Source organism: Rhipicephalus microplus, chromosome 7 (assembly GCF_043290135.1).
Source record: "Rhipicephalus microplus isolate Deutch F79 chromosome 7, USDA_Rmic, whole genome shotgun sequence".
In the NCBI taxonomy this organism is placed as follows: Eukaryota; Metazoa; Arthropoda; class Arachnida; order Ixodida; family Ixodidae; genus Rhipicephalus; species Rhipicephalus microplus.
The window spans coordinates 17,443,622-17,459,872 of NC_134706.1; the positions used below are offsets into that span (position 1 = coordinate 17,443,622).

A 16,251-nucleotide genomic window follows, 5' to 3' on the forward strand; every position below is an offset into this window, starting at 1 on the left:
TTGCGCTATTATACATGCAACTGCCACTGCCATCATTTCCAAAGTACGCTCCGCTTTCTCGTTTACCAGTGCACCGCCAAAGTGACACTTTGTGAGTGTAAGTTCACTCAGTCCTCGTGAGTTGCCGCATGGGACACGGGTGTAACCATATGTGTAATCGGGGACAAGTCGAGTGTAGCCATTGTTCTGAGTTCGCAACGAGTCATCGTTGTGCGTGCCTTTTGTTCACACAGTACCGGCTTTCGTTCGCTTCTGTTCTAGGCCAGACAGCGGCTACCTGTACATCACGATAATCTACAACATCAGCGTGTCGCTGGCGCTGTATGGCATGGTGCTGTTTTACTTTGCCACCAAGGACCTGTTGGCGCCCTTTGACCCCGTGTGGAAGTTCTGCACTGTCAAGTCGGTCATCTTCCTCTCCTTCTGGCAAGGTCAGGACGTGTTCTTGCTTTTAAGAAGAGGCGAAAGTTGCCCCATTGTTAATCACTCTAACTAACCTCGATATAACGAACCAGTATATAATGAAATAAAGGTTATAATGAACTGAATCAAGACTATTCTTGCAATAGATATAGTGTTAGGAATATACCTTTGTAACAAAGTTTTACAGATAACGAACCTTTTTTTTATATGATGAAACTTCGTTACAGTGAGGTTGGAGTGTAGTAAGACATCTAACTGCTTCTGTTGTGAAGTTTGAAGTGTGTGTGGTGTGGGGGAAAACATAAGAGTCGTAAGAAAGGCTGTTTCATCCTGTTGTCGGATACACCTTTAGGGGAGATGCTACTCAAGGTAAGTTTTTTTAAATAGTATTCACCCTACAGCAATGAAACTTGAGCTGTTCATGGAACTTTTTAGGCTGAGTTAAATATATAATTGTTTTCTTGCGCCTCGCGTATATTTAGTTCTGCAACATGACAAAATGAAAACCTTAAGTCTTTCGACCCTATTCCATCTCTGAGCTTCCATAACTTTTTAAGAAAACATTGATAGTTCATAATATTTCAAATAAAGTGTAAAATACAGAAAACTAATTAGGAAGTGCATACAGATAATGTAATAGACATGAAAGGTAATAGGCAAGAAAGCGTCCATATTTCTCCTACCCTGGTAAAGGTTTACATCAAATTTTTTATTATATGGTAAAAATATTGAAATATAAACAAGCTAATTGCATTTCTCATACTTTGTACTTTGGAAAAAATTTGGGCAAAACTACATGCAGATCTGAGCATGAGAAGTACCTGAAAATGAAGGGGCATATCGAAAAAGAAGGCAAAATTTGTGTTTTGAGAAAAACTAGCTTTAACGTTAAAATGGAATGTCTGTTTATGAAAAATGTCTTTGAATGCAATGAAATTTGCACACAAGAACAATCCTTCTTGTAGTGGCCACTGCCTCTATAATACACCAGCGCTGTAAGTTTATCCCTCACGGCTCTTTCGAGCTCACTCCTCACAGACATTTCGCTCCCAGGCAGGGCTATGAAACACTTGCCAAACTTTTTTCTCTCCTTCGGGAACAGCCTTGTGCCGATTGCAAGCTAGGCGGAAGGACTGGCCCTTGGACGCAAGGGTACGAACGAGTGAGGCACTTGTGCTAATGCCATACATGTCCACCATCGTTTTTATCATCACCAACTTTTGTCATCTATTCGCACCACATACACCTTTCACGGCATGGTCGTGATTTTATTACTTGTATGTTTTTACCCGCCTTACCACGAGGAATTTTATGGCCCTTATACAGCCGCTAATCACAATCATTGTCCACATTCCTTATCCCATGAACTGGCGCTCTTTGGCCATCAAATGGCCCTTGCGCCAAAAACACCATATATCATCAAGCTAGGCGGAAGTTCGACAGGGCTTCAAAGTCTTAAGTTCAACGTATAGGGACACAACAGTGCCGATGCCATTGTGTCTGTTGTGGCTGCGTTTTTGCCATGTACTATCGTACATACCCGCAATGTCATCCCCGCTTACCTGCGTTGCTGTGAACTCCCTCGACTTCGCGCAAGATTGGCACAGATGGCATTCATTTCCGTATCACGGACTTTCCGGCTGATGGCTGTGAATGACTTATGATGCATTGGCTTTTGCAAGCCTAGAATTGCCGTAAATCAAACCAGCTGCTTGTAGCCCATTCTTGCAGAGTGCACCGCCACAACAGCTTTCATGTTGACAGCATAGCTATCGCACGAGCTACGGCTTTCTTAATCCATGATGGAGATAAACACACAAGAAGAGTGTTGTTCAGCTGCCGACAAGACACGGACCCCACAAGAAGGCTTCACAGCTCATACAGGCGCACAGTGGCCAATGGCAGTTCCCAATTTGTACCACGTGATTTAAAAGCCAGTCGCAGCACTCGAAGAACGCGGAAAAAGCATGCTTCTCTCTGTTATTTCTTGCGGTGCAGCTGCACGGGTCACCGACGTTATTTGAAGAGTGAGGTTCGGCTTTTCGCCTCATGCAGTTGACAATGGCAAGCGGCGGCGCATTATCAGTGGCGAGGTGCTCAAAGACTGCTCACTTTCGGCCTTTTACCAGCCACCTTGTGCTCTTTCGACCCATTTTTAAAGCATTTCCAGTCGAGTCTCGACAGTTCTTTTTTTTTTTTTTTTTCAGAACAGTAGACGTACTTATCTTAACAAAACAGGTGAAAACAATAAATCGGTCATTTTTTAGAAAACTACCGTTTTTTGACTCGCATCTCCCCTTGCAAAAGAGGTTCTGCAAATATGACCAAAGGACAGCAACCATTTGCCACCACAACCAATAAATAAATACGTAGTCTTACTCATGTGCATGGTGATGTGCGTGGTGATAACCGTCTTGATAACAAAAGTCTAGCTCACGCTTGGCATTGCTCCCTTGTGTACATCCATCTTTAAGTTGGAAATGTGGCTGCCTTTTAATCTTCTAGCCAGCTATTGGAAAGAGTGGCATGGCAAACGTTTAAGCTCAAGATAGTAAATTGGGCGAGTCGGTGCAGATTTATTGCGACTAACAGCGTGAAGACCCCGACATGGAGTAGAAGTGGACACGGCACCGCGCTGACTTACAAACTAAATTTTTATTATTATAAAAATTCACTTCTGTTCGTATGTTATATATTTTCCTGTTTTTCAATAAAAATTCAGTTGAAAGTCAGCGTCCACTTCTACTCTGTGTGTTGTGGGGTCTCCGCGAGGCGAACGAGCGCATCGCCACGCTCTTGGAGTGAACGGACACAGTGGACACGGTCGGTACAACGCACCCACATACATACATTTATTAACCAATTTAGACGACGATATCGTCTGCCGAATGATACACCCATTTCAACTAACACGCTACCATACAAACAACATAACGCAGTGACACACTAAACACACAATTGCATGATAAAACACACACTAACACACCCAACACACTAACACATACCCAAGGCGGCGTCGCCAACGCCTGACTTTCCACGTGGGACCCCGGCGCGAAGCCCGCGGTGCCGAGCACCGGGAGCCCACGCTACAGACAACCGTTCGCGGCAGCCGCCACGCGCAGAAGAGAGCTCGCTCAACGCTCGCCAACCACCAAGGCCCGCCTTCCGCCAGGGGCCACCGCCAGCGCTACCACTCTACCAACAGTGGTACTCAAAGCGAACACAACGCCATCTATCGCCTGGCGGTGGTCACCACCAAAACAAAGCCTTGGGGCGAGACACGTGTGCCACGCGGCGCAGACAACTTTACAGGGGGAGGGGGTGTCAGCACCCCCACATTCCCCCAACCTTAAATCAAACCATATCCCGAAATCACAAATTAGCTACACAAGCTTTAACAAAAAAAAATGATATCGCACGACCATAATGTCTTTGCACCACGACACCGCCGCCGGTCGACACTGCTGCACTGTCCGGCTAGGCTTCACCTGAGTACCAGCCCCGCAACAGCAACGTTGCCGTCGGCGCGACGATCCGTCGCTTGCACCGACACGTCTTCCAGTTGCGACCAGCACTCGCGAGGGCGCCGGACTGCAGGCAGTTGCGCAGGTCCCAGGCTTCTCCATCGCCCGACCTCACGACCGCATTCCTGGCCAGTGACGCTGACGATATGCAGGACAGCCGGCCGTGGATGACATCCCTCCCGCTGAATGCATCAACAAAAAAACAAACTCGAAAGAAACAAAGGAGCGCGGCCCAGGGGAGGGAGCTTCAGGCTTTTCGGCCACGTGGTACGGTGGTCAGTACAGCTAGCTAATACATCGGTGGCGGCCGAGACGCCCATCAAAATAAAAACAAAAATCACTTTTCCTAACTCGTGCTCGCAAGAAAAAAAAAGTGAGGGAAGCAGAGCGCAACACCTCAACGCTACGATCCACCTAGTTGTGCCACGTGCGACAGGCGGCTGCGCAGAGCCTTAGGCCTAATGAGTCGCTCGGCAACAACCGGCATCCACCCAGCCTAGGCGCAGAAGAGGCAGCCGCGAGGAGACGTCCACTCTGTAAGGTGGCCCTATCGCTCGCCGCACACAGCAGCTTACCGAGCGATCGGCGTCCACCGCCCCGGGCGGTGTCACGACGCCCCGGCGTCGAGCCGCAATACAAGTCAGCAACGACGCCCGGCTCCCTGAGCCCAAAGAGATAGAAGAAGCTATTTACAGAAAATCGGACCACCCACGAGGCTTCCGTACTCACTCGCTTCGGGCCTGGCCTACAAACCACGTGCTCTAGGCCTTGCTCACCCCAGGATGCGGACCGCATGGCTCTCGTCCTAATTCAACAACGTTTTTGAAAACTAACAACAAAAAATAAGAACACTTGCGAGCAAAAAAAAAAAAAGAAAGTCAACCTGCCGACAAATTGAAACACGTTACAAAACCAATCCCCTCGCTTCTCAACAAAGCACACCACCGACGCTAGCAAAGAAGTCCCCCTTAGGCCTACTCTACTCCGGCTCTAACAAAATCCCTGTACCGAACCGCAAAAACTGTCGTCCGATACTCCAAGAGCTCCACGTTGGGCAGCCAGTGTGGGGTCTCCGCGAGGCGAACGCGCGCACCGCCACGCCACGCTCTCGGAGTGACGGACACAGTTGACACGATCGGTACCAAGCACACCACATACATATTTATTAACCAATTTGGACGACGATATCGTCTGCCGAATGATACACCCATTTCAACTAACACGCTACCATACAAACAACATAACGCAGTGACACACTAAACACACAATTGCATGATAAAACACACACTAACACACCCAACACACTAACACATACCCAAGGCGGCGTCGCCAACGCCTGACTTTCCACGTGGGACCCCGGCGCGAAGCCCGCGGTGCCGAGCACCGGGAGCCCACGCTACAGACAACCGTTCGCGGCAGCCGCCACGCGCAGAAGAGAGCTCGCTCAACGCTCGCCAACCACCAAGGCCCGCCTTCCGCTAGGGGCCACCGCCAGCGCTACCACTCTACCAACAGTGGTACTCAAAGCGAACACAACGCCATCTATCGCCTGGCGGTGGTCACCACCAAAACAAAGCCTTGGGGCGAGACACGTGTGCCACGCGGCGCAGACAACTTTACAGGGGGAGGGGGTGTCAGCACCCCCACAGTGTCCACTTCTACTCTGTGTGTCCACTTCTTCAGTCAGTCGGCGTCCACTTCTTCGCGCTGTTAGCCACAATGAATCAAGCTCAAGAAATGAAATCGGGACAAATTTGTAAGATTGCCTACTTCAGGAAGTTGCACTGTGCTAGTGGCAAGAGGTGTTCGCGGGTACCGGTGTGGTTTTCTTGTGGTTGCTGATTGGTAAATAGGCATGGATTCTTGGAATGTACTTCAGTTTGGAGTTGTCGCTCATCTTGCATCTTTGTCCCCCACTTTTCTCTTCATTTTTTATGCTAATTGCTCGAGTATGTTTGCGCACACGTGGAACAACAGCCTGTAATATGTGCTTGGTGTAATGAAAGCTTGACAGCTAGACTAGACGAGCCAGCGGCTTTCTTTTTTTTTTTTTGGGTTAATGAAGTCTGATAATGATTTGGTGAGTCCCCGCAAGATCGCGCGCATGTCCACCGAGGTCTTTCGCCGAGTCCTGTGCCACGTCGCTTGCGTGCAGGGGTCCTGCTGGCGGTCCTGGAGAAAGCGGGCCTCATCTCGGCCATCAACGCCAGCGGCATGGCCAACACGGCCGCTGCGAGCGCTGGCACCGTGTCGGCCGCCTACCAGAACTTCCTCATCTGCGTCGAGATGTTCTTTGCCTCGCTGGCGCTCAAGTACGCCTTCCCCTATCGTGTCTACGTGCAGGGTTGCCGCGCTGATGCGCAGGGCCGCTCGGTCACCATGCAGAGCATCTCTTCTAGCCTCAAGGTGTGTTCTTAGTTAAGCGCCGCACTTTGTTGTAGTCTCATTTGAGCGTCTATCGTAATGACCTTCCCTGGCAGATCTTACGTTTTACTAATGGCCATCGTGGTACGTAGGTTACGACTCTATGCTGCTGTTCAGCTGTTGTGCAATGCTCGATTTATGCACATTCTTTGACATCTGGCCTGCTCTAAGCCGTCGATTGATTATAAGGTTCTCATTGAAATCTGGACGGACCTCGTCAAGATGTAATCAGAATCATCTCTGTGGCTGAATGAAATTTCTTTGTGTACGGCTCAGGTCATCATACTGAAGAATTTAAAACTTCTGCAACTACAGAAAGGCAAGGTGTTGATACGGGTGGGTGTGAAAATTGTCTCTCGCACGTTTTTTTAGTTGCACAAATGCCAAGACAATCGATTTATCGATTGCTGTGTGTTTCAAACTCGACGCTCCGAGATGTAGGTCTTCTGAGTGTCAGTTCCTCCCTCCCCCTTGTGCATATAAAATGGAGCGTATGTATTGAAAGCTTCTCTCTTACCTGACAGTTGGAAAAAGACTTTTTAAGCAGAAAACACCGCTAAAAGGAGGGACTAAAAGAGGGAACCTTATAAGGCACAAGTGTCATCCTACAGTGCTTGTTTTATAATTATTCTTATTATTGTAATTATATTATTATTATTATGCATCGTTTAGCATTGCTTTGTTCTTATTGTCCCAAACCAAGCTGCCCAAACACTTGCCATTCTGAAGAAATACATTCCGTTGACACCGTCTTCTCTCGCACGTTTCCTTCTCTTTGTCATTTACTTTACCTCCCCTCTTTCTCTCTCTCTCTCTCTTTTCCTTGCAGGAAACGATGAACCCGAAGGACATAATGAACGACGCCATCCACAACTTCCACCCACAGTACCAGCAGTACACGCAGTACGCGGCCCCGCCCAACCGCCACCATCACCTCGCCCGGGGAGGAGGAGCCGGGGGCAACAACGACGACTCTCTCCAAGGCGGTGGGGCGCGGGCCACGCACTCGGCCGGCGCTGCTCCCTCGGCTAACGGTGGTCGGCCACCCACGCGGGGGGGCCGAAACCCGGCCTACAACGAGAAGACTACCCTCCTTAGCTCCGACGACGAGTTCCAGTGAGTTGACGACAACAGACGACCGGCCACTGCTTCGTCTACCCGGCCGTACCGTCTATCCCGCCACTCCTCAACCCCCCACTTTTATCATGCACGCCGCATGCATAGCTGGCGTTATCGGCCGGCCCACTGATCTGATCTCTCTTTATCTCCATCTGTGTTTGATGACCGGGTGCTCTCGGTTTCCCGTGCGTTTTTCGCTTGGTGTCAGCACTACGCACGCTTCTTGCGCAGCCCTATTCTGTTCAACTCCCCTGCTCTTTCGCACCGCGGATGTTGAGCTGCAATTCTTATGAGGCGTTGGGTTTCCTCGTCGTAAAGGTTTTTTAGGCGCTAACAAGCACAGACGAAGAACAAGGAAGACTGGACATGTGCAGACTCGCAACATAATCATTCTGGTGGGTGAAAGAAGACGTATAAACAGAGGACAACTGGAATAACCAGGCTCATTAGTTGCCTAAAACAAAGTTGTGCTGCCATCACAAAGTAGTGCTTAAAAACTGCTGCACATGTCTTGTCTTCGTGTTCTTTCATTCGTGTTTGTTAGTGAAATCGAAAAGCCTTATCAATGAATTTCAACTAGCTAACTCGACTCTATCATCTACTTCATAGAGTTTTCTACAATATTCACTGCAGGTAACTTTGGGACTGCGATCGTTCAGGTACTACGGCGATTATGGGTAGTGTGTGGATTTGCCTAGTCTTCACACTCACTGCTTCAAATGCACTTGTGGCTTTGCCTATTGTTCTGTTTCGGCATTTGTTTCGGATCAAAGGATGTCTCGTTGGGATCGGGAGGCAATTTGATTTGGTCAGCCTGAAAGGGGTCAAGGCGATTAAATGAGGCTGCTAAAATTTTGCTGTCCTTCACCTTGCGACAAAGCAGCTGCTGACCTCATGAAGCTGAAACAATGAAGCGTAGGCAAATTGATCTGCTACCCATCGTACCTATGCTGCCTGAAGCGCCTTGTGTTGCAGCTCTCATTGACGCTAGCACCAGATTTCCCTGTTGTGTGTTGTAGAAAACTCGATGTGATGAGGGCTGCGGAAGTAGCGTCTTTGCTTCGCCATGTGAAATTGCTCCACCACTGTTTGTGGTTCACGAAATTTGAGACCCTTTATTTATATATATTTTTTTCACTCTGGGCTGGCTATAAAAAAAAGATGAGTGGACTCGTGCGTAGCAATTGTTCGGTGATCAGTATGCAAGCTCGTCCAGGAATTGCCGCACCCCCATCCAACAAGGCAGCCTCGTTTTATGAAAGCGTCATGCCAGTGATGGTGCACCTTGTTTCTTTAGTGGAAAGCATTTGCAAGCTATCAAAGGCATTCAAAAAAATTTTAAGACCGCATATTTGTTTGAATGAGTTCGGCACCAATTGGGCGCATTGCTGTTCATCTTTTTTCTCTTGCCATTTTGAGACATTCACTCTTTTTTTCACCGCGTTACTCCTCTTTGAACCGGCTCTGGGTCATTTGTGAGCACGCAGAAAGCAACTTTTAGCGTCCAAGGCATCATTTTGTTATTTCGGGTGTTAAGTTGCCTAGAAAAACGATTGTGCACATCTCTCGCTTATCAAATCTCGGCGCGCGTTAGCTGGTGCCACGTCAGTGTCCACTGCCAGAACTCGAGGCTTTTCTGTGAGTGTAGAAATAATAGAAAATGACATTTTTTTTTTCAGCGTCTCTATAAGCGAATCTCAGTTACGCGTCACAATCGTTCGTTTGCTTTTGTGCAACGACTTTCTAGGACAGCAGCTTGTGTATTTTTTTCCTAATGATTGTAACGTTAAGTTCAGTCCGAGCACAGCCAGGGGAACTAACTGCAAGATGTCCACTTAAAATGTAAGGAAAAATATGGACTAATGGCACAGTTTACATTGCCGTTAGAACTACATCGCATCACCGCCGGCACACAAGCAGGTTGTGGTGGAGCCTTTTGCATTATACAAGTCTAATTGAAAAGTTTTCGTTTTTCTTTTTTTACATTTCGCAGCATTGAAGTTTGACAAAAACTGCCGTGGTGCCACTGCTGTCAATTCGTGAAGCAAGTGTCAAGTTCGTTATTTTATTCATTGCTGCACTGAGAATGAGGCAATCGTGTTCAAAGTCATGAAAGTGTCCTCCCATATTATGGGCAGTGGTCGGGCTTAGCCTTCTGGGCTGTATTTCTACGTGTTTCATGTGGTGAAAATTTCCAGCGGTCACTTACAGTGTTCAAGTTACATAAGAATTGGTCTCAAGGAAAAGTTTTTGCGTAACTTGCAATCTTCCTGGCCTGTAAGCCTCGCGTAACGTAGAATTTGTTTACGAAAAGAGTTTGGGTCCCATCGAAGCCGCGATTTGCTTCAGCAATTCACGCGAGATCCTTATTTTGTTGACATTTTACGCGGCACCTTGCAGTTTCTTCCACTGTGTTCTTGCCTTCAGAAGTTCTTTTGATTCTTGACACATTCTTGCACCACGCCCATGTTTGCAATTTGACATTCCAACGAAGGTCGCTTGCAGGCTTTTCTTTTTACAAGGCTGGCTTTTTGCTCGTTTTATACTTTTCGCTTTCTTTTTCTTTAGTCAGCTTTGCTGGTTGATTTTTCATCGTTGTAGCATAACGTTTTTAAAGAGACCAAAACCTGAACAGCAGTTTTGCAAAGCTGACTTTTGTGTCACTTCGCTGCGCGTTTCATTGCTATCTCAGGTTCGTCAACAAAAGAAGTAATAGACAGCTCTTCTACCAGGGGCATTAAGTTGGCGTTTGTTACTTCTGAAAAGGTGCACCTGGAACGACGGAGTGCAACAACACTGCGACCACTTTGTATTTTTTAATCTTGTTTATTGACCCCGGTCACAAAATGGCATAAAGCCTAACTTCTTCCTTTGTAATAGGAGTCACAACTGCACCTCTTTAACAATTTCGTTCGTAGGGCCTTCGTTCTGGTTGAAACGACGTTTCTGACTGACGAAACCTGCCTCGTTAAACCTACTTGGTATTCTACTTAAGCAAGCACGAACAACGCAGCTGATTTTGTTATATTACACAATTTGGTCAGCATCTCGAGAATGGCTCAGATTTTACTCTATTGTTTCTGGCGTTCGTCACGCGGCTACCGCTCACGCGATATATCGACGTCTTGCTGATGGGTCGTATTGAGCATTGTGCGGCTGCTCCGAGACAATCCACGCACCCGCCGTGGTACTAATGAGATTAAAGCTGACTTTTTGTTGTAGCCAGCACGAAGTCGCGACACGACGCACAGTTAATGCGCACGCACCACGCGATAACTACGTGCAGTCTTTCTTTATAGTCCTTTTTGGTGGCTCAAACTTGCGCCGGCTGCAGTCTGCACTTAGTTGGCCACGGTCGAGAGATTATTATCAGGCGCGGGAAATCGTCGTCGGGAACAAGTCTGAGCCAAAGAAGGGAGAAACGAGGTCGTTCGTGCCGTTGTTGAATAAACCGCGCAAACCGGCTCGAGACTAACCCGGAGCCGAGCCGTTTGACATTGAGCGCACTGACTGTGTCCATCACATGGGCCCTCGCTCTTGTCTTTGGAAGATGGCCAATGCCCACTCAAGATCATGAAACTCTCACTTACCTCTGGTCATACCCCAAGGCTGTTCTGAAGCCGTTCACAAGTTGGCTACATGGCCTCGGAAATGTTTTACGCAGGCGCTTGCCTTCTTGAACAGGGCTGCGGACTTGTTGTTCATACATTGTTGCTGTTGTTGTCATCACTCTCGTCTCGTCCGGTTTTTGTTTTCTTCTGGATGTCTTCTACAGTCTCTGTCGCACGGGCGTGTGGAAACAGTGTTGCGTCTCGAAAGCCAGTGGCACCGAGGAATGGTCGTGTTCTGCCACACCTGTCGAGTCGACGGCACGAGCTTCCGTCTAGTCCTCTATCACACTGTTTCGTTGTTGTTCCCCCCCCCCCCCTCATAGAGTCGAGCTCAATAGATGCAGACTCAGCCCTACATTACAGATGTCTGTATTTACGCGCACTCTGTTTTGTGTCTTCAGCGTTGTGTTTTTGTAGCCACGTGGTGCAAAACTCTTCATGGTAGCTTGTCATTACTTACTTGAAAAGTCCCGGCTTTTGTCGGATACACCAGAACCGTTTGTGACTGGGATGCATTCCCGAACCTAACGGCCAAAATACAGCATGTAAACGCTGTAGATGCAGTACAACGAACGTGCCTGCATCGTTTTAAAATTCGTTTTAGAATTTCTGAAGTTGCTTGATGTGCATGCAGCGCGAGGTTCGTAGCACTACAACCAAGTGTTTTGCACCACTTTTGGCGCTGCTTTTGCAATTTCTGACTGCTGCATATAATGTCATTGTTGTGTTTTCTTGTACCTACTCGTCCCTCTTTATGAGCTTTGTTTGTCCACCTTCGCTGTCCCTCGTGTCCGTCTCGCTGTTTATCCCAAATTGCAAGCTTTGTTTGTCAACAACTACCCATCCGTAAAATCTTTCCCAATGAAAGGCTTGATGGCAAGCCGTGAAGTTGTGTACGTCTCTTGCACAATATTTTGCTCTACGTAGATGTGTCTATATGAGAACTCTTTTTATTATGTTGAATTTTTGCTTGGCGTAGGCTTATGACAATGTGCTTCAGTGAAAAAACGGAAAGCAACAAAACAAACTGGAGTACAAAGCAAGACTGTAGTGTGGGTAATTAAATATGAAACAAGATCACAATTTTCAATTAGGCTTGTTGCAAATGAGCCTCTCGTGACATCTTCGACCAAATCTTCAAGTCTTTGAAAAGAATATAAAGTGGGGTTGTCTGTAAGTTTTTAGCCAAAGCAGCATAGTCCTCCGGTTAAACTTCATGCTCACTGTTGAGTTGCCAAATTTTAAGTTGTGTAAGCGCTTAAATCGCACTCTTATGACCTTGGTACCGTTGACAAAAAAATAATGGATAAACGACGAGTGTCAGATTTGAAGGTTGGGTGCAGGAATGAACACAGCATGTTGTGTTGGGCTATGTGGTTTCGGTTGCTTTTTTTCAACGATCTGCGCTAATACAGGCTGTTGAGCCTAACCACCACCTGGTGTAGTGCTGGCACAATCATCTACAAAAAAAAAGTTCAGGTAATATAATAATTGAAAATTTTCAACCTGAGGTGTTGCTTTCTCTGAAAAAAGAGCAGCAAGTTTTAAAAAAAAAAGGTGAATATTTATTATGTAGTTATTCGAAATGTAAGCAGGAGGTGTACAAAAGCACATCTCTAAATCTCAAACTTGTGTAACACGATCAAACCCGCATATATCCTACCCACATAATTTGAATGATTGTGTATATTGAACAATTATAAACCCCTCTTGAGTATATTTTCAATATACAAAGCAATCTGTATCGAATTTTCAATATATACAACTCTTTTGTGATCCCCATTAGATTCTGTACATCCAGGTTTGACTGTACTGAGCTTACACTTTAGGCATGCACCAACAGGGGTCACCAGTGTCTTTTGTATTTATATACCTTCTTTTTCTCCCTTTTTTGTGCCATTTTTTTAACTGACTATATTTAATGTCTGGCTTTATTCTTAGAGGTGGGCTACCGATTCATCAAAAAATTAAGCAGCCAAATATCTAAGAGCTCTAGATGTTCTGTGTTTAACACAAGCCCTACATGTCTCATTTTGACTATATACATTGCCGACACAAAAGTGGTCACATGGTATTTTATAATGTCCTCATTTCTTCCACATTTTCATTCATCGGTAGTCCACTGTGTGTGTTTCTAATACCACCACTGCCATCTACCCACTTGTTGTTTGCCTTTTTTTTCCCCATTTCAGCAAGTTTCATCGATACCGTTCCCACTTTTTTTACAGTTTACTTGATAGGCAGAGTTTTTCTGAACTCTCCGATGCTGTCTACTAATATTTGTATGTTTGAAAGAAAATGAACGATTGAATGTGGATGAGGTGGTTTCTAATTTAATGAAGAGATCAGTTGAAAGAACTGGTGTATTACGAGAGTGTTCTGCTGTCTTGCTGGTTCGGTATCACTTCACCTCATTCTTTCAGATTTTCACGGCACGCTGGCTGCTAGTTAACTGCTTCAACAGTAATTTGTTGCTTCTTGCAAGTTCGTTAAATCTTCAACAGGCACGGTACTCATGCATGCAGGTGCTGCTTACCTGAGGAGACTGTAGTTTGCTGCGGTCATTTTGACTTGCCACTCGATTCATATCGAAGCATGCTCATTGGTGCACAGTGGTAGAGCAAAAGAATGCCCCAAGCACTCGGTGGACTTCCTTAGGCACACTTGCATGCAGCTAGAGCATTTGCTAAAGTCGGCCATCTAAAAGTTCGCGATTCGCAGACTTTTACAGCTCTGTACTGCATTGTAGACAGGCACTGCCAGTTTGTAGCACTGATTAGACGAGCGTGCAGTGCAGATGTGACGGTGCAACGCGTCGATGTGTGTTTCTTTCTAATGTGGCCCGCTTATGAGTGCATGCATTGCATGTGCCCGCCACTCTGTAGTCCAAATTTAGTGCATCATTTTAACGGCAAAGCAGACTATCGTCTGTTCAGTCCGCGTCGAAAGCTCGCAGACTACCGGAAGCGAAAACACAAGCATTTGTGCAGCTTGTATCAGTTTAAAATCCACACAGCCTGTGCTGATGCAAAGGACACGTGTGAACACGGCAGTGTCGTGTAGTTTTGCTGGCTACAGCCGCAAACCGGCAGGAAATTGGACATTTTCTCCGGTAAACCTCTCTACAAGCTTTCAATGTGAACTGCTCGCACGCGGCGTTGCATGGCGACGGACATCTCTAGGGGTTGGTGTCGGCTAACCGTCTTTTCAGAATGATGCAACGAGGCCACGATGCGTGCCGTTTTTAGAACAACAACGAGGAGCTAACGGACTTCGCCGGTGCGGTTTGTCCACCCTGACCGCTTGTGACGCCCGCCTGCTGCGGTGCATGCCTGCCTGCCGCCTCTCTCTAAAGCAGAAACGCCATGTGAGACTGCTGCAGCACAAATTCTAATATAACCAGCGTACGTGTGCGTGCGAGTCCAAATCGCTCCTGACACAGTCATCATCTCGCCAGTCTGGGCGCATTGCGGGGTGTGCCGTCCAACGCAGCCACGGCTGTCAGGTGTCGTTTGCATGTGCCGTTTATTGTTGGTTTGCGCTGGCCAGAAGTTCACCACGTTGGCATGTGCAGTGCACGAGGTGCATGTTCTTTGTATCACCAGACCCTCCCCCCTTTATTTTCACAATAAACACTGAAAATATGCGGCGTAGAGCTGGTGCAAATGCTCGACCATCCCTGGCTGGCTGAGGTGACGTTTACTGTTTTTTTTTTTTACGAAATCAGCTGTTTTTATAAACAAGTTTGGAAACTGTTTGTAGGGCTCGGTCGCGTGCAATGAACATTTCAGTGTGATATGCGTAGTTGCTTTAACTAAGGCTTTTTTGACGAGTTGTCTCATTTTCTGTGGGGCGAGAGAAGAGAGCCATGAGTGAGGCAGTTTCCAGTTCCATGCTGCATCTCAGTTGGGTCTTCAAAAAACCGTGTCTGCCAGTTTGACGGACAAAAGTGTGTTCTATTCTCAAGTTTTGCAGTTATTGTTTATTTGATTGAGTCCCAACAATGTTGTCATTGCATTGGGCGGGGAAGACATCATCGGCCTGTTACAAGTTCAGTGCATCATTGGCTTGGATCGCTGAGACTCGTCCACTATCACCAGTGGGACAGATTGAAGTCTGTGTAATGGGAATTGATAATCGTAAAGCAGCAGCTAATTTACGTAGTTGGTGTTCACGGAAGATTTTTCACAACACTGCGAAAACGGACGTTTTGAGAGAAACATTTTTTTTTTCACCAGCGGTTTGAAATCCTGTCATTAAGGGCAGCTGTTGAACAAGACAGTTTATATAAAGTCGAGCGTATTCGAAGATGACCCAGCCATTTCCCAAAATCAAAAGTATACCCAATTCACTGGGCTAGTTCTTGGCAGTTTCATTACTTTAGGTTTTGTGCCCGTGTGATGTATCATCTCTTGTGCCAGCGTAAAATGAAAAATGACCCCGTTTCCCCTCCTTTTTTTTATTTCTGTATTTTAGATATTCTCATGTGCCTTTGCTTTCATAAATGTGTGCGTGTTGACTTCAGGTGGCAGCTTCGAAGGCGAACGCCTCATCCACGGCTGAGAGACAGTGCGAACACGGGAAAGTTGTTGTTAAAGAAACGTTTTTACGTCAAGGCTAGTTGAGCGAAAGGGATGCCAAGAGTTCGTCGAAAAGGTTGCGATTCAAAGATGAGTCTGAGGTTTTGCAGCGGCGGGATGTCTTCGAGAAGCGAGCTGCGCAGAGACTATTATATTGAAGCTTTGTAAATAGTGAAAGAAGAAAATAAAAAAGATTAATGTGGTCGTCTGTCTTGCAGAGATAAGCCACAGTTTCAGTGTGCTTGTGCGTGTTGACAGGCTTGTGTGTAAATGGAGTTCAGTACGTGCGGCCACCTCTGTGCACGCGTGATATTGGAGTCTTGAAAAAACGTGTAGCCCTTCCTTTTTTTTTATTTTTGCATATATGTACAGTTTTTTTTTTCTTTTTTGCTCATAAAGGCTATATTAAATATTTAGCATGTTGGGCAGCTTCTACAGTTTTTTTTTTTTTTTAATAAAGGCAAGAGATCAAAGAAATTTTTTAGCCTCGTTTTATTTAGTGGAGTGCGCATTGTGCTTTGTACACATTTCAGGCATGAGATGCGTTTCCCGAAATCTATCCGTTTGGGG

At 46.5% G+C, this 16,251-nt stretch overlaps 1 protein-coding gene across 1 annotated transcript in view; it reads left to right on the forward strand.

Moving 5' to 3' along the window:
* Nucleotides 1-14,747, forward strand: part of Tmep (Transmembrane endosomal protein) — a 37,332-nt gene extending 22,585 nt beyond the window's left edge. The window contains exons 7-10 of the mRNA XM_037430969.2: nt 262-431; nt 6,103-6,353; nt 7,201-7,487; nt 14,313-14,747. Coding sequence (XP_037286866.2) covers nt 262-431; nt 6,103-6,353; nt 7,201-7,487; nt 14,313-14,349 — 745 coding nt within the window. The 3' untranslated portion in view covers nt 14,350-14,747. The remainder of the gene's footprint in view (nt 1-261; nt 432-6,102; nt 6,354-7,200; nt 7,488-14,312) is intronic.
* Nucleotides 14,748-16,251: the final 1,504 nt, after the last annotated feature.